Here is a 23,794-nt window from a genome sequence, read left to right as displayed (position 1 = left end):
CCTTGGCGGTGCGAGCGGCTGCCCGGCAGGGGGCAGGCCAGGTCCGGGCAGCGGGGGGGGGGGGGGGGGGGGGGGGGGGGGGGGGGGGGGGGGGGGCAGAGGGGCGGGGCCGGGACACCACTGCACCTTGCGACCGGAAGGCGGCCGTCAGGCCGAGTAAAGGTTTAATGAGACCCCAGCCCAGGCCGGTCAGTGAGGAGCCCCCTTCTTTGCCTTCTCTTTTTTCTTCTCCTTCTTCACTTTGGGCTTCTTGACCTTGCCGGCTGTGCTCTTGTGCTTGTCGGAGGCGGCATCGTGAGGCTGTGGGGCGGGGGCGGGGGGGATGGAAGAGAGAGACGGTTCCACCGGTGAAAGCGATTGCCCAGGATGGGGCCCGGGACTCTGCCCTGACCTGGAGTGCCGCGCACCCGCTTGGGAGCCGAGAAAGGCTCTTACCTTTCCTTCCATGTCCGAGTCGCCGGAGCTGCTGCTGCTGCTGCTGGAGTCTGAGCAGCTGCGGTGACCGTGGCCATGCTAGTTGGAGACGGGACAGTGAGGCCAGAGCCCCTTACCCAGCCCCTGCCCCCAGGTAGGAAGCCCCGAAGCTAGCTTGCGGGACCCTTGGTTCAAAGGCAACCGTCCACCTTCATATGAGGAGGCGTGCGCCTGGTCCCGAGGTGACTTACCTTCGGTTTATCGGCTGCTCCGGCCTCTGCCTTGCCCTGAACTTTGGGGGTGCTGTGCTTGTGGTCTGCCCCCTGCGGCTTCTTGGAGGTGGAGTCCAGAGCTGTGGAGAGAGAAGCTGGGTGGGCTGGTGCAGGTGAAGGGGATGCGCCCTTGGGGGTTTCTGGGTTTTAATCTGGCCCCCCTGCACCTCAAATTCCCCACCTCCCAGGAGCGCACCTGCAGTCAGGTCTAACTCCATCGTGGTGAGAGAAGGTAGTGAGTGGGGAGGGCCAGAAGGGCCTGGGTGGGTTGTGCCCGGAGGGCAGAGGGAAGGGTGGGGGGAGGAGCGATGGGAATGGCCTGCCCTGGGACTTCTGAGGAGCCCCACCCAGCCTCCTTCAGAATCCTTAGCCTTGACTCACAGCCCCTTACCAGCACCACCCAACTTTTTCTCTGTGGGAAATGGAGATGTGCTCAGCTAATTGTTGTATTTCCACCGGGTGAGACTTGGCAAGGGAGGCGGGACCCTGCGGTCGGGTTTGGGAGGGCAGTGTAGGGGCGGCTGTAGACTTCTGGGAAGGGGGCCAGAGCTGTCATCTGCTTCCCCCAAAAGGGTCAGATGCCAGCTTTTGAAGAAGTGAGAGGGGGGGTGCGTCCCCATGCCCTATGTCCCATCATAATGCTAATAGTCTGTGTGCACTTACTTAGCACATGCCAGGCACTGTTCCAAAGGCCTCACACACGTTGACTTTCAACCCCTGGATGGCTCTGTGAGAAGCCATGTCCAAAGGGGTGAAGAGCATGAACTTGGACGAGCCTGCTGGATACGAAGCCCCACTGTACCACTTAGTGGTGGGGTGAGCTCAGGAAAGTCACTTTGCCACTCTGTGCCTTGGTTTCATCATCTGTAAACGGCAGTTGCCATATGGGATTGTTGTTAAGAATCAAAAAGATTAGTTTCCTACGACTGTTCCTGGCACAGAGTAACTCCTTGTAAAATAACGTTTAAGCTTGTTAAATTAAAAGGTGGGTATTGTGGCTATCCCATTATTTTACAGATGAGAAAACTGAGGGACCAAACAGTTAAGTAAGATGATGAGCGGCAAATGTAGTATGAATGGGCTAGAAGTGTGTGGCTCAAGTCCAAGGCCCTGCCCGGTCCATGTGGCTCACCTGGAGGACACTTGGGGGAAGGGGCAGCTCATACTGCCTTCCGCATGCTGGGCTGGGCCAGTCAGGCCAAGGGCAAAGCTGGGGGTGGGGTGCGGTGGAGCCATCTGTTTCTACTGCTGTGAGGCGAAGAGTCCTTGCAAGTCCCTCCCTGGCCCAGCCCTGCCACCAGCAGCTGGGCTGTCATATCTGCAGGGGCAGGCAGGCAGGGCTGGCATCCAGGCGGCAGTGATGGCTGAGGCCTGCGGGTGGTGACGAATGTGGGGTGATCAGCCTTGTGCACTACGGCCTCTGCTCCAGAGTGCATTCCTCCGGGACCAGTTCTGGCCGCCGGCTCCACACGGCCCGTCCCTCCAACCTCTTTCCCCTGCTAGGTCAGCGTGGGCCTTGCTTACTTCTCTCTGGAGTTCTCCTTATTCTCAATTCCTTCCTCATGAGTTTGTTGAACACCTACTGTGTGCCTGGCACCGTTCAAGGGCTGGGGATACAGCGGTAACAAAACCAAAAATTCCAGCCTCATGAAATTGACGTTCCGGGGGGAAACAAGGTAAAATGTACAGATTGTTAGACAAGTGGAGACTAAGATGTCCCATCATCTGGTAAAGGGATGGATGAAATGTATCTATAATCGGATATCCCTCAGCCCTTAAAAGGAATGAGCTGAAGTACACTGCATCATGCATGAACCTCAAAAACATGCTAGGGGCAAGGTGCCAGACACAAGAGACTACGTATTGCAGGATCTCACGCATGAAGTGTTGGGAGAAGGGCTTTTGAGACCGTGGGATAGTGTTTGCCGGGAGCTGTGTGGGGAATGGGGGCTGACTGTACAATGAGTGTGAGAGATCTTATTGGGGGTGGGAAAGAAAACCTGTTCTAAAACTGACGGTGACAGTGGCACCACTTGGTAAAACCACTGAAGTGCACATTTGAAATGGGTGAGTTTTCCGTAACTCACTTCAATAAAAGCTATATTTTAAAAAGTAATATGTGCTAAGAAGAAAAATGCTACTAAAAATGGGGCTAGGTAATAACTATGTGGTCTCTTGGAGAGAGGTTGGATTTTAGATAAGAGTTAGGAGGGAAAGCTTTATTGAAATCTTGGAATAAAGATCTGGATGAGGAGGTAAGCCAATGTAAACACCTGGAGGAAGTGTTGTAGGCAGCGGGAATGATATGTGCAAACGTCCTGAGGCAGGAATATGCAGAGTGCAGAGCGGCACTGAGAATGGAGGGGGAAATGTAGGAGGTCATGAGGGGTGGACGGTGGGGGTATTTGTATATCTGAGATCTTTGATCTTTACTCTGAGTGACAAGAGGTGGTGAGTCATGATTGTGCCTTTGCCCACAGCTGGCCTCAGGATGTGATAAAAGATGTTTCTCCAGGCACAACATAAATTCCACTTGGGTTGGGGACCTTGCCCGCTTTGCTCAGCATGCAGAACAGTGTGACCCACGCAGAACTTGGTGCGCGCTGTCATTTGGTGAATTAGTGAGGTCACCTGACGCCAGGCACTCTGCTAAGTGATGGCAGGTTAGCGCAGCAAGGTGGCCACGAGCGTGGGTTGTGGGGGTCAGTCCGCTCACGGCTGAATCCTCACACCACCTCTTCTTGCTCTGTGGATAAATAAGTCAACCACTCTGCCTCAGTTTTACCCTCTGTACAATGGAAGACTTGCTCATAAAGTGATGGTTTTGCTTGGCACAAGGTAAGTAGATGTTCAATAAATGTTCATTTTTATTATTCACAAACACAATCTCTTATGTTTACTCATGAAACCGGCAGTAGGATCCCATGTTCTATATGAGGCAGTTGAGCTCAAAAAGATGGTTTTACACCCCAGGACACTAGGCTAGTAGGTTGCAGAGCGATAGTGGGAGGCCTCCCAGATGCGAGACGAAGTGCCTTTTTACTACTTTGCTGACTGTGGGGAGGGTGAGTGGGTCTGGGGAAGGGCAGGGCCTGATCCTCCGAGTTCCCTCCTACGTTGTAGTTAGGGTGTGGAAGAGACCGGACAGGGCGTTAACAAGATCGGTACACTTTTCTCTCCCATGGAACCACTCGGGGACCGGGCCCCTTCCTCTGGTTGCCCTGTATCCTTCCAGGGACGCCCTTGGACATATAGGGAAGTTGGCCTCCACCACTGGGTCCTCGGGAAGGGAAAGGGCAAGTGGAGGCCACACCAACTCCTTTAAGGACCTCACCCGGACGTAGCGCGTGTCCCTCTGGCCAGGTCAGACGCATGGTCACATCTAGCTGCAGGGGAGACTACAAAGATCTAGCTCCTGGCTGGGCGGCCACGTACTGAGGTAAAACCTGGGGACTTTGCTGAAGAAGAGAGGGAAGCCTGTCACTACTCCCTGTTGGTGGCAGTGAATATACCGTTGCCTCCTTGCTGTAACCCAGAAGATTGACAAGTGGACATCAGATGAAAGCCCGGAAGGTGAACACAAATGCTTGATGAGAAACAGGGGAGGGCCGAAGACCATCCTGCTTTTTGGAAAGCATCCTGCCGTTCGGTGTTCACGCACTGTGCGAACGGGCCCGGGGCAGCGGCTCCTGTCTCCCCAGGCCCTGGCTGCCCCTGATCTCTAGCAGCACTGCCCTCCTCTGTTTCTTCATTATCCCTGCCTAAAATGACTTGGTTTCGAGGGTGTGGGCAACACCTCCTTTGTAGGAAAAAGGGACTTGTGTCCTCAACTGTCCTGCAATACGGTCATTCACTACTAGATCAGCTCACCCTCCCTTGAACATTTCTCCAGCTGACATTCTTTGGAGAGTCACCCCGGCCCTGAAGTTTTTACTCAATCTCTGCAACTCATGAAGAGATTGCTGGAGGCCAACTTTAGTGGCCAGGGACGCGTGGGGGAGCAGGCTGATGGGAGACAGCCCTCCGCGGGGGTCCCGTCCACATCCGAGGACTGACCTCGCCCATTGGAAAAGCAATGGCTGCGCAAGGCCCGCTTTCATCTCTTTCCAGAAGCTGACACGAACAGAGCGCCCTGGTCCTATAAACATCGTAATCCCTGTTCTGCATTATTTTCTTTGAACGTAACCACATCCCAGGAGATGGAGGACTTTAAGCACACAGTATGTAGGGACTGTTTACTTTCCCAGAAAGTGCTGCTGCACTGGCCCTGTACATTCTGGAAAACTAATGATCAGAACATCTTGATGGGCCCCCTTTGGGACATGCCAAGGGGCCGACAGCCCGGCCAGGGAAAGCCAGGCTTGGCCACCACCCAGTGACTGTTGTGTCTGGGATTTGATTTAACTCTATTTGCAGGCTAATTAAGTTAGCCTATAACGGTTTCCAAAATGCTGGCAGAAGCCCTGAGATTCCTGGGTCAGAGACAAAAGGCTTTACTACTCACAGGAAGCAGCTTAAAGCATCAGCTTGTGTTGGGTTCCTTTGCCCGATGGGGGCAGTGGGTTGCACTACAAGAGCAGGCCAGGAGCTTGGGGAACCTTCCGCCTCACAGTAAGCAGCAAGCCCTGAGAAGTGGCCCAGGCAACCAGCTGCCAGGGTCACACATTCTCGGCACACCCAGGAAGCCTTGTGGCCACACGAGACAACGATCCGCGCCCCCTGGCTCCTAGTGAATGCCACTCTGATTAACAGAACCCGAGACCCGATTCATTCAGTTTCTCTCACACAGCATCTAATTAAAGCACTCTCTGAACAAGACTCCAGGCTGGGGAGTCCTGTTGGAAGGCCGGCCTGTCATCCAGCGTCCAGCTGTGAGCCAGCAGGGCCTCCTTCAGACAGGATGGAGCCGGACACTAATCTTATCAGCCATTAGGACCCACCCAAGGGACTTTAGACTGACCTGCGGCTCTTTGGTGTGGTTACCAATAATCACAAGGCTCCAAAGCAACCTCGTGCCCAAGGGGGAGACATTACGGCTCATTCTTTCCCACAGGGCGCTCCGGTTCAGGTGTTAAATCTTGGACACCACCAGTGGGCAGTGGCTCAACCACCGTGTACGGCATGACCCGTGGCTCCCTGGGCATCAGAAGTGTGCGGTTTTGTTGCCAGCCAGAGTGGCCCGTGTGTTTGTGCATGTGTAGGGTGGGGTCACACGCAGGAGCTGCTGTGGACGGCACCAGGCACAGCGGAACCGTCTGGGACTGGCCGTGCGGACAGGCCACACTGCCAGGTGCAGGGCTCAGCGGACCAGGCGACTGGCAGGCTGTGGTGTAGGAGCTCCAGACGGAGCACTGGTTGCATCTCCTACCATCAGGGTCTAAGGTGTTCTGTCCCTGAGGGTTTCCTGTCCCAGTAGGTGTAATTTTTTTGTTTGTTTTTTTGTGAGACAGAGCATGAGCGGGAGAGGAGACAGAATCAGAAGCAGAGCCGGACACAGCCTTGAACCCATAAGCTGGGATCATGACCTGAGTCACATGCTTAACTGACCGAGCCACCCAGGTACCCCACGTCCCAGTAGGTGTAGCCTCACCTCTTCTGTCACCTCCGCACACCTTAGAGCTCTTGTTCAGAAGGGCCACACGTGAATGAACGAACGAGTAGCATGTTCACACAGAGACGCGGTAGGGCACTGCAGGGAGATGTGGCATGCAGGGCCCTCAACGACCAGGTGGTCACCGTCTTCATGACGTGGGACCCATTGTCCCAGGAAGATTCCAGACTCTTCAAAATAAACTTCAATCCCTGAGGAGGCCCCCTCTGGCTGGCCTGCCTTCCAACCCCAGATGATGCACCAATCAGGGGGCGCTGGGCCTGACGTTAGGGGGAAAAAAGATGCATCATATGCAGCAATGAGGAGGGAAGAATCCCAAATTTTCAAAATAGTTTAGGTAGCTCCCAGCTCCTTTGACCTGGCCTTTACCCGAGATGGCCTAGAAAGAATGATGGCATTCTAGGGACATCTACATTCAGTGAACAAACTGTCTTATTAAAGTGTATAGACCAAGAGGAGGCAGTGACAGGTCTTTGTTGAGTTGACTTTTAAAAAATCCATTCCACCTCTTAGTGATACCAGGAGCCTGAGGATGACAAAGGCTGAGACATGGCTACTGAATGCCTTGGCAGTTGGCCCACTACTGGGCAGTCTTTCCAACAAAAGGATCACCATTGTTAGCCCATAAATGCTCCAGAGTTGAAACCAGGCGCAGTTTAGTTTCAAGGGCCCCAGTGGCCTGGCAGGAGCTGGCCGGCCAGGCGGGAAGAGCAGTGCCGCAGCCTGAGGAAGCGTGATAGTGAGACACCATGTTCAGACCGAGCGAGGTCGAGTCCAATGCAGTCGATACGCCGGGAGCGAGCTGGGGCGCAGGGGCCTCCCAAACCATGAGACACACGGGACACATTTTGGCAGAAGCAAGTCAGAGTGATAACTTCTGTGCCAGAAACATAAAAGACTGTGTGAAGAGCCTACAAAAGCTCATCTGGTCTTAATGGTACTAAAGAGAACTCACTTGAAGATCTTCCTACTGCAGGGGGATTACTTTAAAGGGACTCCCAACAGTTTCTTTTAAAATCCAAAAACAACTCTTTCACGTGACTCCGTTATGAAGAAGAGACAACTCTTGCTTAGGTAGCTGGAAAGGCCCTGCTCAGCCCGAGGCATCACTGGGCTCAAGGTCCCACACAGGGAGCTGTGAGTGGGCTCGAGGGAGGCTCATGGGGCTGCACAGGGGCGTAGGGGAGAGCTGCCGGCTCCGGAGACAGAGGTGGACAGTGGCCCCCTGAAGGAGGTGCCCCTGCTGAGCACTTCCCTTGGGCAACCTAATACCTGTGAGCTCATGTGACCCTCACACACACCCACAGCACAGGTGAGGACACCGCAGGTTCAAAGGAGCCGAGTGACCCGCTCACCACTGCACACCTGGGACGGTGGGCGGAGAGTCTCTTCCCTGCGCCAAGGTCCTCTCTGCCCGGACCACACGCTCTCCCCAGGCTGGGTCCCAAGTTGTCTGGGACACGGCAGGCGTCAGCGGCTGTCATCTCTGCCTGAGGCTGGACTGCCAGGTGCCTGGAAGGCTTGGCAGGGAGAGGCCAGAATCCACAGCAAAGTCTTCCATAAACGAGGAAGGCTTTGGCCCCACTTGCCTCTGAAGTAGATTTCTAAGCCCAATGGGATACAGGTCTTTCCCCCTAAAGCACAGAATGTGACCTTTTTGGCCTGAGTGGATTTCTAGGAAAGGTCAATGGAAGGGGGCCTTCCCGTCTTTTTGTGCCAAGGAGAGGTCAAAGCAACTTCCAAAACGGTCACCTCTATCCAGTCCCAAGCTGGGGCACACCGCACCTTCTTGAGTCACCTCCACAGGTGAAAGCCCCAGGCCGCCTGCCTGACCCCATGGGTTGCCCCAGTGCTGCTCCAGGCTCAGGACTACGTGTTCGGAAGATGGGGAGGAAGGACGGGCTTCCAGAGTCTAGAGACCGGAAGGGACACTCACAGGTCGGCAGCAGAACTATGGCCAAGCCTGGAGGCTGAGTTCAGCCAGGTGGTACCCTGTCCCCATGGCACTGAAGAGGCATATGGGAGACCGGAGGAAGGTTGCAGAGCCATAGGAAGAGATGAAAACCATGGATGCCAAAGTCAAAACCACTCCAATCTCAGGAAGGTCTGTCTTCCCCTGGATAGGATGCATCCTCACTCCAATCCTCCTGTACCCTCAAAGACGGTGTTTCAAGGTGTGGACTGTAGTTCATAGTGTAATTGGTGGGTCATTATTTAAAAAAAAAAAATTGGGGCACTTGGGTGGCTCAGCCAGTTAAGCACCTGGCTCTTGACTTTGGCTCAGGTCATGATCTCACAGTCTGGAAGTTTGAGCCCTATGTCGGGCTCTGTGCTGGCAGTGCAGAGGCTGCTTGGGATCCTTCTTCTCCTGCTCACGTGCTCTCTCTTTCAAAATAAGTAAACTTAAAAAAAATTATTAGGGGCGTCTGGGTGGCTCAGTTGGTTGACTTCCGACTTCGGTTCAAGTCATGATCTCACAGTTCATGGGTTCAAGCACCATGTTGGGCTCTGTGCTGACAGCTCAGAGCCTGGAGCCTGCTTCAGATTCTGTGTGTCCCTCTCTCTCTGCTCCTCCCCTGCTCATGATCTGTCTCTCCCTGTCTCTCAAAAATAAATAAATGTTAAAAAATAAAAATAAAAACATTAAAAACAAATCAGTTCAGTGGGGTATGGCTAGAATTAAAAAAAATTTTTTTTCTTAACATTTATTCATTCAGAGTGTGAAGAGGGGAGGGGCAGAGAGATAGGGGAGTCACAGAATCCGAAACAGACGCTAGACTGAGCTGGATCTCGGCACAGATCCCGACGTGGGGCTTGAACTCACAAACTGCAAGATTATGACCTGATCCGAAGACAGATGCTCAACCGACTGAGCCACCCAGGCAACCCCTTATTGTTTTAAATAGGCTTTACCCCCAGGATGGAGCCCAATGCGGGGCTTGAACCCTGAGATCAAGACCTCAGCTGAAATCAAGACTCAGACGCTTAACCAACTCAGCCACCCAGACACTCATTAAAAAGTAAAACAGAATAAGGAAATATCAGAGATTACCACAGATGGTAAGGCTAAGTGTTATTTGGTCAAAATTAAAAAAAAAAATTTTTAATGTTTATTGCATGCTCCAGGCTCTATGCTGTCAGTACAGAGTCTGAGGCAGTGCTCAAACTCATAACTATGAGATCATGACCTAAACCAAAGTCGGGTACTGAGCCACCCAGGCGCCCCTATCTGGTCAAATTTTATAGGCATTCAATTGCAATGTAAGATGTATTTCATTCAAAAATATCTGAAAGATGAGATTTTTAAAAAGGAATTCATTTCTAGAATGGGACATCTTAGTGTTCTGTGTTAATTTTGGTAGAGTTTATTTATTTTAATGCTTTATTTTTGAGAGAGAGAGAGAGAGAGCGAGCGAGAGCGTGCGAGCACATAAGCAGGGAGGGTGAGAGAGAGAGAGAGAGAGAGAGAGAGAGAGAGAGAGAGAGAGAGAGAGAGAGAGAATCTGAAGCAGGCTCCAGGCTCTGTGCTGTCAGCACAGAGCCCAACGCAGGGCTCAAACCCAAGAACTACGAGATCATGACCTAAGCCGAAGCCGGGCGCTTATTAACTGACTGAGCCACCCAGGAGCCCAAATTATGGTAGAGTTTCAATCAGTAGTCCCATAAAGAAAGAAAACATTTGCTGAAATTTATTTTAAAGGGAAGGCCCTTTTTATTAAGCTTGTACATTTTATTCTCTTCCTTTCAGAAGCCTAATAAAAAAAAACTTTTGTTACTGCTTAAAAAACACACACACAAATCAAAAAACAAAGAAAACTATTAAAACATGACTTTTGTGATGGGAAAGGACGCTACAGGACTCAAGGTAAGCAAAGAGAACTAATACCTGGGGCAAAGAACTAAACTGAAGCGCAGCCGACTCCGTCGGGGCCCAGACCACCACCACATGAGCCAGAGCCGCCCGCGAGAGGGACTCGGGAGCAGAGCCAGGCAGGAGAGCAGGAGGCAGCCCGCTTACCTTTTGGAGAAACAAACAGACCCAACCCTCTGATGATCGCACAAATACAAACCACTCACTCTATTTTAAAAAGCACACACACATTCTACACTCGTTCCCCCCCCCCCCCAGGTTCTCTTTGTTGTCAGGGAGGCCGAGGAAGTCGGCCTCTTGGTGGCGGGGCATTCACAGGACGTAGGTGTTCTTCACCAGGTGCTCCTTGTCGTCCCCGGAGCTCCAGACGGTGCGGAGGGTGCGCTCCTGGTTCCTCCGCGCCACCCTGAGCAGGCAGACCACGGAGGCCCCCAGCAGGACGATCAGGACCATCACAAACAGCCCCACCAGGACCACCACTGGGGAGGAGAGAAAGGCCTGAGGACCGGCAGGACGAGGAGGAGCACAGCCAGGACAGGGCGGCACTCAGCTCACAAAGGACACATGGCTGTCCACATGGGCTCAGGGCAAGGACCGGAGCCCTTGGGCCAGAGCCCCTCTGACTCCTGCCATCTGCCAGTGGAGTCCTCAAGGAACTCCACAGTCTTGAGAAGCAGGTTGCTGAGAAAAGGAGGTGGTGTGCTATGTGCACAGAGTGGGTACTTGTGTTCTCTCTCAACAAACAGCCGCATGTCAACTCTGAACTCCCCTACCAGCTCTCAGGGCAACCCATACGGGAGCCCCGAGCCAAACACTGTGTACCAGGATGTAAAAAGCACACACCTCCAGCAACTGTGCAAACAGAAAACTCCAAGGTTTTGACCAGCTAGAGAAAGATGTGGCCCTGCAGGAGGCCGGGTGGTTGGCTGCCTGTGGAATGAAGTCAGGGCGGAGGCGAGGGCATATTCGGAGCGGTGGGAGGGGACCCTCGTGCTAATTGCCCAGGGAAATTTAACAGTGGTTGCCCATGGCAGTCTCACTGGTCAGCGAAGATGCTATTTTCCAGGTGGGGCTCCACCTAAAGAATGTGGCCTTCTGTGGCACCTGCCTGCCCTCCCTCCATGTGGCTACAGAGCTGACAGGGGCAACTCCTTCTCTACCCCGACCTGCCCGCCCGCTCTGGGCCTGGCAAACCAGCTTCGAGCTTCGCTCCTCCTCCAACACAGAGCAGACATGCAGGCCAGGTCTGGGCTCCTTAACAGGGAAATAGGTGGAAACAGGCCAAACCAGTGTAGCAGGTCCTTTGTGGAAACACTACCATCCATGACTCAGGCTCACAATCAAAACAAAAGTGAGAGGAGGCCCGGTGTCTGGTCGGACCAGACTGCCTGGGGACAAGAGCACTGGCCCTACCTCGCTCTGCCCACACGCAGCGAGGGTTCTCCGACTTCCTGTCACCACGGACCAACCCAGTACACCCCATGGCAGCAAAGTTCCCTCCAGACCTGGAGCCAGTCTCAGGCCCATGTGCAACAGACCCCACAAGTCCTACAAAATAGTAGGCCTCAGCCCCCAATCACCCGGGGCTGCCGGGGCAGAGACCGCCTCCTGCCAGCCCCCATTTATTACACTGCGTGATGGGACAGATGTCCACCATATGTTCCAAGCTGCCTGACATTCTTGAGCAAAAACATGACTCTCAACCAAAAAGATGTTTACGGTGAAGGACTGTGCGTGAGACGCAAGCCTGCCAACCACAGCTGAGCCTGGGCAGGGAAGGCAGGCGGGGGAGGGCCCGAGGCCTCTTACCTTTAGTGCCGCGGGGCAGGACGGGGTACAGCTGCTTGCCTGGAAGAGAGCACACGACCCTCAGCTCAGCTCACGGCCCTCCCCTCCAGAGCTGCCAGCGACTGGGCGTGCCCAGGAGGCCCTCGCTGAGGGGCGTCCTCCAGCTCTTGAGGGTTCTGAGGCCTTGTCACATTGGTGGGGACCTAGGGCATGTCTGTCAACAGCCGGGCCCAAAGCCCACCCGCTCCCCATACCAGAACCAGCGAATGGCAGAGGCCAGATGCCAGCATTTCCAAGGGGACGGGGAAGCGGACCAGCGGCCTCACCCACCGCTCGCTGGCTTTAGGAACCGCTCACCAGAGCAGCGCTGCATGCACGCCTCCTCAGAGACATAGCTGTTCTTATTGCCCCGGCACCCTCCGTAGATGAAGTTGTCACAGGAGTTCTTCTCCACATCAAAGTACCAGCGTGGGAAGGCGGCACGGCAAGGCCCGGTGACTGCTTTGGCAGTGCAGTATTCTGGGGGCGACACAACCCCAGGAGAGCAGGTTAGCAGGGCCCAGGCGTGAAACGAGCAGTGAGACTGCCCCCGACAGAGAAACAGCTCTCCGCTGACGGAGCTTACAGACTACAGACGTGGCCAGTCTGGCCCAACTGCCGCTCCTCCGTTTTCTTTCTCTTTACAGCCGGACTCCGCTGCCACAGAGATCACTCTATATAGGGTGCCGTTCTTGGGCTCTATGAGATCTGTCATAGGCCCCTCATTTCATACTTGGGGACTTGGAGGCAGAGCTACAGGGACCTGCCACAGCCCCGCGGGTGGTGAGGGGAGAGCCTCACACTGGCCTCTCTAGTCAAGCTCCCGCCTACACGCCGTGGCACTCCCACTAGGAGCAGCCCTGTGAGTCCCAGCACCTGGGCAGGCCAGGAAGCTCTGCCTACCAACTTCCTTCATGGAAATACTCAAGGGCGTCTCAATTCCCAACTAAGTAAGAAAACATGTTTTTTTCCATAAATATTGTTAAAAAGTTATACCTTCATAGTTGAAAATGTCACTGGAAAGGTCATCAGAATCCTGCCTTCTGGGAACTAGAACACAAACATTCAGATCAGGGAGGCCGGGCTGGAAACAGGACACGGAGCCGGGCTGGGTCTGCAGGGCCCGCTGAGGGAGCACGGACACTCGGGCGCCCAGCAGGAGTGGAGCCCCCTGCACGGTCAGGGCTGTCACCTCCCACTCCTAACGGGCTCTACAGCACACACCGGAGTGAATGCTGGATGGGGAGGCCTGTCTCATGCCTCAGGGGTTACTATGGAAACTAATCCCAGCCACAATTTCTGGGGCGATGAGGAAGACAGTCTTGCTCGTTCTCTGACATAGGGAGGCCCCTCCCTCTCCTGGGGATATTTTCTTCTGAAACAGGATGGAAACCAGAGTTATCATGCCAGTGCCGGAGGTTCTGGGTGACCTTGGAGGCCTTCCTGGGAATAAACAGTAAACCCAGGCAAAGCAATGGCTGGGTCACGGGATTCCTGGCTTAGGACAACTGGAGAGTGACTCCAGCAAGCCAGCCAATCACTGAACTAATAAATGCTCACTCACACATGAGCACTCATCTCAGAACCAGAGGGCCAAAGCCAAGGCTGTAATCAGCGCAAAGCTACTGGCCCCAGGAGCTGCCCTCAAATGGGGCGGGGGGCGGGGCAGATTCCCTCCCTCCACAGCAAGTCTTGCCCAGCAGAGCCCATTGCCTGGGACCTGGCCTCAAGAAAGCTGGGCTGGACTTGCCAGTGCATCTGGACCACTCACCCCAGGCTCCCGATGCACGCAGAGTCCTTTAAGCATAAGGAGGAATGGGACAGCTGCTGTCAGCACTACAAAGCAAGCTAACACAAGGCTTGAGGTGAAGGGCTGCAGTGGGCACGGAGGCGGGGGTGGCAGAAGACGGAGGCCTCAGCACGGGAGGGACACAGCGAGGAGGACAGGAGGATGGGGAGGACAGGGAGGACGAGGATGGAGAACAAAGGAGACAGATCAGGGAAGGAGAGGTGGGGTGCTGCGGGGGCGGCAGCACAGCAGGCAGAGGCCAGCTCAGCGAGAAGAAGGGGCCTGGGCTGCAGGCAACAGCAAAACATCCATAGACCCCGCCACGCAGGAGGAAGCAGAGGCCAGCCGGACGCACTGTAGAATCCCTCGGCCCTCCTGCCCGCAGGACAATGTCAACACCCCACGTAAGGATGCCAACAAGGAGCTAAAAGCTGGCAGCCCAGGCGGAGCCCCTGTTTGCCAATTCTGGATAGAAAGACCAGGAGGCAGAAGCCCTTGTATTGCTCCCAAATTACAAACATGCTTTCATGGTCCTGATGGCCCCCACTGCATGCTCCGTTGTTTTAAGAACCTACCACTTGGGACAGAGGAATCTGCTCCATTCCTGCCAGAGGCCACGTCGTCAATGGTGTTCTCTACAGGGGGACAAACAACACAGTGAGAAAGTGCACCTCAAGACTGCCCAGTGAGACAAAACAAGAGGAGGCCCTGAGCAGCGATGGTCCCATGTGCCTCTCGTGGTGGCTTCCGTTTCTCCTTTATATGGGTCCTTTGATGTACATGCTGGACCACAAGCCTGCAAGAGGTTTGGAAATAAGGAACCAAGACCGCCATTGTGGGTTAAACTTTAAGAGCAACTCTCTGGGAATCAGAGCAAAGATGTATGCAGTGACTTTAAAAAGACAGAATGGCCTTTAAGGCCAAATAATCTATTTAACTGCATTAACTCATCTAATGAATAAAAAAAGTGAGGTAGGCAGGGGTGCCTGAGTGGCTCGGTTGGTTGGGTGTCTGACTTCAGCTCAGGTCAGGATCTCACGGCTAGTGAGTTTGAGCCCCGTGTCAAGCTCTGTGCTGACAGCTCAGAGCCTGGGGCCTGCTTCGATGTGTCTCCTGTTCTTTCTGCCCTCCTCCCCCGTTTCAAAAATGAATAAATATTAAAAAAAAAAAAAGTTAAAAAAAAAAGTGAGGTAGTGTGAATGTATTTAACGCCACTGTACACTTAGTAATGGTTGTAATGGGGGCGCCTGGGTGGCTCAGTTGGTTAAGCGTACGACATCAGCCCAGGTCATGATCTCACGGTTCGTGGGTTTGAGCCCCGTGTCAGGCTCTGAGCTGACAGCTGACAGGAGCCTACCTCAGATTCTGTGTCTCCCTCTTTCTCTGCCCTTCCCCCCTTGCATGCTCACTCTCTCTCTCTCTCTCTCTCAAAAACAAATAAACTTTAAAAACTAAAAAAAAATAAAATAAAAAAAAGAAGTTGTAATGGTAAACGTTCCAGTACATAGGTTCAAGCTCACACATACATATGAAGTTATGGAGGAGGGGTGGAGAGGCTAGCCCGCTAAGGAGGTGCAAGAAAGGAGGCGCGGGCAGGGTCCAGGAGGGCCAGAACCTGGTGCCTCTGCCTCCCCGCGGGCCCCAGCAGACCTAGTGTGGAGGCGCGGGGCCGGCCTAACCTGATGCCACTGAACATCCACCCCGCAAAACGGCTCCCCTTGTCTGCGTCTCTCCACATCAAGCCATCTCGGGGGAATGGGGCCGAGAGGCTCGCCCACAGGGACTACAGGTGCAGCAGGCACGGAGACCCAAGCGTCTGGTCCCCGGGTAGTTCTGGTTCTCATTATAAATTAATAATTGGACCTTCCCATTCTCGTTTGGCTTCCCACAGAGGTCAGCTGCCTGTGAGAGAATATGCTGGCAATGGACTCTGTGACTGGCTGCTCCGGCTGCTCCAGCCCTCCTCAGACTCACGAGAGAGCACCTCAATGAGACCCGCAGAGGAGACACACTCAGGTGCCAACCAGTGAGCTTTCTGGGCCCTCAGACTCTGGCCCAGCTCGAGGGAGGCAGCTGCCTGCCTTCTCCCAGCGAAAACCACAACCACCCGTGAGCCCTGTGGCCACATCCTGTCTGAATGCCCACTGTTCACTGCTTGTGTTCGTAAAACTTCAACTGTTCTCCTGAAAAATAAAGAGAAACTAGAACAGGCAGGTACATTTGCTACAGTCAACTCTTGACAGAAAAGGTAGCAAAAGGACCAAAAAGGTAGCAAAAAAGATTTCCCTTTAATTCCTGCTCCCATACAGGATCACAGCTGACCACAAAAAAATATTTTCCTCAGTCACCATCTGGTAAGGTTGCCAGTTGCCCCCCCAAAAGGTGAGGGGCTAGCCTGTGTGATCCAAAAGCAGTACCTAGCCACCTCAGCTCTCCAAATGCTTGCTGAGTGTCCGCTGGGCAATGACACACAAAGATCAGTCAACTGTTCCTTGAAGCAGTCATTGTGGACATGCGTGCTCACGCACTATGTTATGAACCTCAGGCCACAGCCACACCACTGCTGTTTCCCCCTCTAGGCACAACTTTAAGAAGCATACCTGATTTCTGAATGCAGAGCTCTGAATGCAGAGTTCAAAGCCAAGAAGAGATTTCAGCCGGTGAATGAGGAGACATAAAACCTAACAAGGATGCCGGACCTGCCCCTGGCCCGGGGCACAGAGGCTGGGGGCATGTGGGGAGCACTGAGGGCAGCGGGGTGTCCTCACAGAATCCTGATCCAGGGCCTGAACAATGATGCCAGGCCATCAAGAAAGGATGGGAAAAGTCACATAACAACATTAGGGAGATCACCAACAACGTTTTTATTGGCTCGCCAATCCCTCACGTCTCTAGAGCCCTTGGAAGCGAGCAAGCCCTAGAGGACCACTGTCTCCCCGCCACAGCTCTCATGGAGGCCCTCATGGCTCAGCTCGGAGCCAGTGCACTCTGCTGAGGGGCTCTGGGTCTTCATTAAACTATGAGGCTCTCAAACTCAACATTCTTCTGAATCCACTGAGTCCCTCCCAGGTAAGGGCTGGGAGAAGGACAGATTCCAGAAAGTATGTTCAGCTTTTAATTGGACTCACAACTTGGCTGGCTGGGGAGCTCCTCAAGGCATTTGCCCCCAAGATAAACATAACCCAAATGCCCAGGGAGCAAGGAGGGCAACCTGTCTGAGTGGCCCTGGAGGGTTCTCCTATGCCAGGCGTGGTAGGGGACTTGCACTCAGCAGTGGGAGACGGGAAGTCGGGGAGCAGAGGCGGTCATGTCCCCCTCCCCCAGCTCAAGCCTATGGCCTACTCTTCTGAGAAGAGGGAGAGTACCGCGGTGAAACCACGATGTGGGCGACCTTCAAACTGGGCCTGTTTCTTCTGCTTTTTAAAAATATCCCCCAGGTTCAGCTGTGAAGAACTGGCACAATGCAAAAGGCATCCACACCCCAAGTTAGTGAACGGTCTCTAAGCTGTGCCATCTCCCCAAGGACCACGGTCTTACCTGTGACACCGGCACACTTCTCAAGACACTTCTCCTTGGTCAAGTAGTTATTCTTATTCCCCTCACAGCCGCCATACACAAACTGCTGGCAGGATCCGTCAGTGACATTGTACCACCACCTAGGGAAGGAGGCCCGGCATCTTCCCACTATCTTCGACACTCGGCAGAAGTCTAAAACACAAAGCAGAGACCGGGTGGCTCACGGGGCAGTCCTGCCAATGGAGAACGTGCGCAGACCCCCAGGAGAGGCCTGCTGTTTCCCAGAGCCCGGGATCCAGCTCGGCTTCTCCTGAGCTGTTTCTAAAGTGTTCCATTAGTGACTCCTTCCTGGTACAGGAAAGAAACACATCATCTAGTAACAAAGACACCAACCCACCCAACATAACTATACTTTGGTTGCATGTTGATTTTGTCCCTACTGCCACTTATCAAAGACACCCAACATCCAATGTAGAAATATGGCTTTCAGAAGCACAAGAACATATCAGACTTCAGGATCTTTCTGGGTATGTGCCCATCACGCCAGGCGTCAAGGGGGAACTTAGCATTGAAAGCCCAGAGCCGGTGAGGTGCGGTCAGGAAGGATCTGGACCTGTCTTAACCTTCCTTATCCACTGTTGCCCAAGTCAGCCACTTCACACTCACATTTCCACAAAAGCCTCAGAAGGAAGCTGCTAACCCTTGTCCCCCCAACTCCAAAGGCACACGAGGGCCCTCCTCTGCTCCAGCACTTATAATGGCTCGCATCCAAGCATGCTAAGAGTAGCCTGGGTTCCAAGGTGCCCCCACATCTGACTCCACTCTAGTGCCAAGGAAACAAAAATGTCACAGAATTCCAGGCAGCTACACTTACCTCCAAAGGGCCTAGAGATCTGCTCTCTCTTAAAAAGACAAAGATTAGCAAGTGCTGGAGGTATCACCTGCACCAAAATGGGACTTTCTCCTGGAGGAATCAGGAGGATGAAAAGCAGGTTGAAAAGGGAGTGACCTAACATGACTCCATGTCTGCCCAGCACCACTGATCATCTTTCTGGGACCAGAGTCCAAACCACCTCTTCTGTCCTGTCTTCTGGGAGAAGGGCGTTCCAATCTGCAGGGTGCCCAATTACCACCTCAAATTAGTACCTCCGGTCCCACTCGGTTATCAGCTGTCATTCACTCCTCTGTTTTCATGGTTGTTAGGTTTCCTTCACTAACTAGGGGACAGCTTTCGAAAGCAGAGGGCAAGATCTTGTTCTCTCAAAATATGTCGCAATAATGGGTGTGAAACCAAATGTTCGACAAAACATCAATCTGTGGATAAAAAAGGTTGTAGTACTGGGCAAAACAAATACCTCAAGGAACTCCCACACACATCAATAAATCATAGGTACAGCAGAAAAAGCATATATTTTTTCAAATGTTTATGTATTTTCAAGAGACAGAGAGACAGAGTGTGAGCGGGGGAGGGGCAGAGAGAGAGAGAGAGAGACAGAGACAGAGACAGACACAGAATCTAAAGCAGGCTCCAGGCTCTGAGCTTCAGCACAGAGCCTGACACAGGGTTCGAACCCACAAACTGCGAGATCACAACCTGAGCTGAAGTCAGACGCTTAACCGACTGGGTCACCCAGGCACCCCAGAAAAAGCATATTCTGAAGAAATTTTGTTAATTTGAAAGCAACCGACCATTAAATCACCAACTAAGAAGTACCTTATCTGGACACTTCGTATGAATAATCTTATATGTCCAGAAAAGGCAAGTCCAGAGAAACAGGAAGTAGATTAGTGTTTGCCTGGTGCTGGAGGGTTGGGGGATGGTGATGACTGCAAATGGGCACAAGGATCTTTTGGGGATGATGGAAGTATTCTAAAATTAGATGGTGGATATGATCGTACACTCTGTAAATGTAGAAAAAGTTACTGGATTGTATGCTTAAAACAGCTGATTTTATGACCCGTAAGTACTTTAATTAATAAAGCAGTTAAAAAAAATTAGGGGCACCTCCTGTTAATAACATCAAAACCAGAGTCAGCAGACTGTGTACCTGGAACAGATACTTTTGATAATGTGCCACAGATCAAAAACATACACAATCAGGGTGCCCGGGTGGCTCGGTTGATTGAGTGTCTGGCTCTTGATCTCAGCTCAGGTCATGATCTCACAGTTCATTAGTCTGAACCCCATGTTGGGCTCTGCACTGAAGGCACAGGGCCAGCTTGGGATTCTCTCTCTCCTTCTCTCTCTGCCCCTCCCGGGTTTGCTAGCATGCTCCCTCTCTTAAAAAACAAAAAACAAAAAAGGCCCAAGGAAAACATGATAGGAAAAGGGTTCTCTGGTGTATGATCCGCTCAGCCCCCACGGCTGTTAAATGTCCAAGGCGGCACTGCTATGGACAAGAGCCACAGGATCCACTTATGACCCACAACCGAAAACAGCACCAAGGCAGGGAGGACCCAACTGTTCCAGAAGCAGCAGCCTACCCAGTGCCCTGCCAAGCTGAGCACCTGGAAATCACTCTGACTGCTTCTTATCCTTGCTTCCTGAGCAGTTTCCGAGACAGTCTTTTTGACAAAAACAACAACAAAACCAAGGGAGGAGTTGCATACTTTGTTTTAATATTATTTATTTTTATTTTTGAGAGAAAGAGTGCAAGCCAGGGCAAAGGGCAGAGGAGGAGTGAGAGGGTAGAGGGAGGGGGAGAAGGAGAGAGAGGGAGTGTGGAGGAGGAAGGGGCGGGGAGAGAGAGAGAGAGAATGAGAATCTTAAGCAGGCTCTGCATGCTCAGCGAAGAGCCTGACTTGGAGCTCAATCCCACAACTGCGGGATCATGACCTGAGCTGCAATCAAGAGTTGGACGCTCAATGGAGCCACCCTGGAGCCCCAGGAACTGCACATTTTAACAGGATGAACTGCAGAGTAAGTGAATTACACCTCAACTAAAGCAAAAACATGACATAATGTCAAACAAAGCTCAATCACCAGACACCACAACAGAGAACGCAACGGGGCGACCGCTGCATCATGGGTGGGAACTCAGCAGCTGTTACTAAGCACGGTGCGGGATACACACTGCGCAGGTACAGAAGGCTGAGAGTGTATAAAGAAGAGAAAATAGCCTATCTAGGGATGGACAGTAGTTACGCTGGTGAAGTCCATACTGCCCAGAATCTGGCCCTTATTTTTATAAACTCACACTCTTAGTGCCCCAGCTGCCCAGACGCAGGGATGCTGACCCTTGCTAGCAAAGCACACAAGAAAATGCTGAGGACCGTCGAGCAGGCTGGATGTACACCCGAGCCAGCAGGCCACCTGGGAAGCAAGCTCAAACGGAGCAGGCCAGCTGGAGTCAGAGGGAGGGGAAGTCTACAGCAGGATCCATCGGGACCTACCCGGCAGGCCAGAACCACACAGCACACAACTCAGGACGCACCTCGGTCAAGAGACGCCAGTCAAGATATGCCTACGGGACACTTCCTTTCCTGACCACTGTCACTGACTAATGCCTCTTTCTGACTGGAACATTCTTCCTGTAGATGTGATGGTCCCCTCATAACAAATCTTGCAAGGCTGGGAGGCCATTATGTCCCACACAGCTGCTCACATCTGCTCTTGATGACCACACATTGACTTCACAGTCTTAGAAAACAGCCTTATTTTTAGGTTCCTTGGGTGAGGTAAGAGGGGATTGTGGGGGGGGCGGTGAGGGGGGACTTCACTTTTGGCTTTGTACAGGGGAATTCAGAAATGTATTTTTATTAAGAGAAAACTTGAAGTAAAAACACAGTAAGCCTGTAAAGACAGAATGTGGACGTTTACTGAAGCTGAGTGATGGTCCCTGTGGGTGGCTCAGTCGGTTAAGCTGAAGTCTGACTTCAGCTCAGGTCATGATCTCTGGTTTGTGAGTTCAAGCCCCCCACGTCGGGCCCTGTGCTGACAGCTCAGAGCCTGGAGCCTGCTTCAGAATCTGTGTCTCCCTCTCTCTCTGACCCTTCTCTGCTCATACTCTGTCTCTCTCTCAAAAATAAACATAAAAAAATTAAAGATAAATAAATAGAAAGAACGTTTTTCACTACTGTGTGTACATGTGAAAAATTCCTAATAACGCTTATCTCTTTTTTTACACAAATTTGGTTAGAGTAAAAGAAAGAGCTCAAAGTAGCAGATAATTGGCTGAAGCTTGGTTCCACTAAGATGAAATTTAACCACACCCTACCGTGTCAAGACAGAGTCCTTTGAGTATGGAAGTTCCCTGTCAAATGGAGAAAATCCTTTTTGTCACATGCTTCTACTAACCTAACTGCTTTTAAGCCTCTATGATATAAATTTTTACCCTCTAGGCTTAAGAAGTGAACTCATGAAGGGTGCCTGGGTGGCTCAGTCAGTTGAGTGTCCGACTTCGGCTCAGATCATGATCTCACTGTTTAGTGAGTTTAAGCCCCAAGTCGGGCTCTGTGCTGACAGCTCAGAGCCTGGAGCTTGCTTCAGATTCTGTGTCTCCCCCGCTCTCTGCCCCTCCCCAGCTTGCACCCTGTCTCTCTTTCCCTCAAAATAAATAAACATTAAAACATTTTTTTTTTAAAGTGAACTTACAAAAAATAATTTTGGGGGGTCCCTGGGTGGCTGTCGGTTAGGCACCAACTCTTGATTTTGGCTCAGGTCATGATCTCACGGTTTGTGGAATCGGGCCTGTGTCAGGCTCTACACTGACAGGGATTCTCTCTCTTCCCTCTCTAGGCCTCTGCCCCTCACCTCCTGCTCATGCAAATGCTCTCTCTCAAAATAAATTAAAAAAGAATTTTGTTTTTGTTTGCTTGTCTTAAAGGAAACAATGTTCTTTTAGGAAGCACAGGCCATACATTCTTCATTCTCTCTTGTTGCTCTCCAAAAGGCTTGTACAAACTGCCAGAAATACTTTAGTATGTAACATGGCTTCCAAGACTTATCATCTTCCTTAAAAAAATTATTATTTTTAATTAAAATATTGTACTTTGGTAGATCCAGGTTAAAATAAAAATGAACCAAAATGGGGGTGTCTGGCTGGCTCAGTTGATAGAGCATGTGACTCTTGATCTTGGGGTTATGAGCTCAAGCCCCAAATTTGGTACAGAGATTACTTAACAGCTCAAGTCATGATCTCCTGGTCTGTGGGATAGAGCCCCACATTGGGATATGCTGTCAGCACAGAACCTGCTTAGGACTCTCTCTTTCTCCTTTTCTCTGCCCTTTCCTAGCTCACACTCTCTCAAAAATAAACAAACATAAAAAAAAGTCATGGGGTGCCTGGGTGGCTCAGTCGGTTAAACATCCAACTTCAGCTCAGGTCATGATCTCATGGTCAATGAGTTTGAGTTCGAGCCCTGCGTCAGGCTCTGTGCTGACAGCTTGGACCCTGAAGTCTGCTTCCGTTTCTGTGTCTCCCTCTCTCTCTGCTCCTCCCCTGCTTGTGCTCTGTCTCTCTCTCTGTCTCTCAAAAATGAATAAATGTTAAAGGAAAATTTTTTTAAAAAATAGCAAGTAGTTTAAAAAAAAAAGGAGTCTTAAAAAAAATGTAGGGGCACCTGGGTGGCTCAGTCAGTTAAGCATCCGGCTTTGGCTCAGGTCATGATCTCACGGTTCGTGGGTTCGAGCCCCGCATTGGGCTCTGTGCTGACAGCTAACTCAGAGCCTGGAGCCTGCTTCAGATTCTGTGTCTTCCTCTCTCTGACCCTCCCCTGCTCATGCTGTCTCTCTCTCTCTCTAAAATAAATAAAGATGGTAAAAAAAGAAAAAAAAAAGTAGTGCTTTACTTACTTTTTGAAACCCCACCTACTGCCTTCACTAAGCATTATGCCAGGCACATTATGTGCACTATTTTTAACAGTGGTCCAATCAGAGCCTACGTATTAACATAACCACCCCTCAGATAGAAAGAAAAAGCCACTATAGTAACAGGCAGTGGAAAAAACACGAAACTGAAGTTGCCTAAAAGCCAAAACATTCCTTAGGGCCTTTATCACAATCTGAGGGCTCAAAAGGCCAGGCCCTTTGCTGGGCATGTGTACACTCACACTTAATGACAGGGTCATGGACAGCACCACTGGCCAAGCTGAGGGGACATGGTAGGACAAATCTTCAGGAAGTTATTCCATAATACAGATTCCTATTTTATTAAAAATTAATATTCAGCAATAAAAATTAGTAATAAAATATTACTAATAAAAATTACTATTAAGAAGTGACAAAACAATATATTGGTCTTAGAACAGCACTGGAAAACAATCATGAAAAATGTCTCGAGTCCTATTTCTACACTCACAGAATCTAGTGCAAAATGAAATACCTCTTGTAAGTTTTCAAAGTGCAGAGTAAGAAAAAAGGATAAAAGCTGCAGAGCACCAAATATGTACATACTCTCTTCAAAACAAGTAAAAATGGAATTCCTGTCTTTAGGAAGTAGTAACATTCTCTTGGAAAAGCATCAGAAACAGTTAAAAATCACATATTTTCTGAA

General features: G+C 51.6%; 2 protein-coding genes across 2 annotated transcripts in view; both read right to left on the bottom strand.

Moving 5' to 3' along the window:
- Positions 1–131: 131 nt before the first annotated feature.
- C16H19orf33 (chromosome 16 C19orf33 homolog) lies at positions 132–992 on the bottom strand. Its single transcript, XM_029925310.1, has 4 exons — positions 883–992; positions 666–766; positions 436–513; positions 132–300 (listed from the first exon to the last, which is right to left on the bottom strand). The coding sequence occupies exons 1-4, from the start codon at positions 902–904 to the stop codon at positions 190–192; spliced, it is 312 nt and encodes a 103-aa protein (XP_029781170.1). The 5' UTR covers positions 905–992; the 3' UTR covers positions 132–189.
- An 8,993-nt stretch (positions 993–9,985) lies between these two features.
- Positions 9,986–23,794, bottom strand: part of SPINT2 (serine peptidase inhibitor, Kunitz type 2) — a 28,282-nt gene continuing 14,473 nt past the window's right edge. The window contains exons 2-7 of the mRNA XM_029925252.1: positions 17,322–17,492; positions 14,360–14,419; positions 12,992–13,045; positions 12,314–12,475; positions 11,978–12,016; positions 9,986–10,647 (exon numbers count right to left, since the gene is read on the bottom strand). Of these exons, the coding sequence (XP_029781112.1) occupies positions 10,481–10,647; positions 11,978–12,016; positions 12,314–12,475; positions 12,992–13,045; positions 14,360–14,419; positions 17,322–17,492 (653 nt within the window). The 3' untranslated portion in view covers positions 9,986–10,480. The remainder of the gene's footprint in view (positions 10,648–11,977; positions 12,017–12,313; positions 12,476–12,991; positions 13,046–14,359; positions 14,420–17,321; positions 17,493–23,794) is intronic.

Source organism: Suricata suricatta, chromosome 16 (genome assembly GCF_006229205.1).
Source record: "Suricata suricatta isolate VVHF042 chromosome 16, meerkat_22Aug2017_6uvM2_HiC, whole genome shotgun sequence".
In the NCBI taxonomy this organism is placed as follows: Eukaryota; Metazoa; Chordata; class Mammalia; order Carnivora; family Herpestidae; genus Suricata; species Suricata suricatta.
Note: the sequence above shows the minus strand (reverse complement) of the source record. Positions and strands in the feature narration are given on the sequence as shown.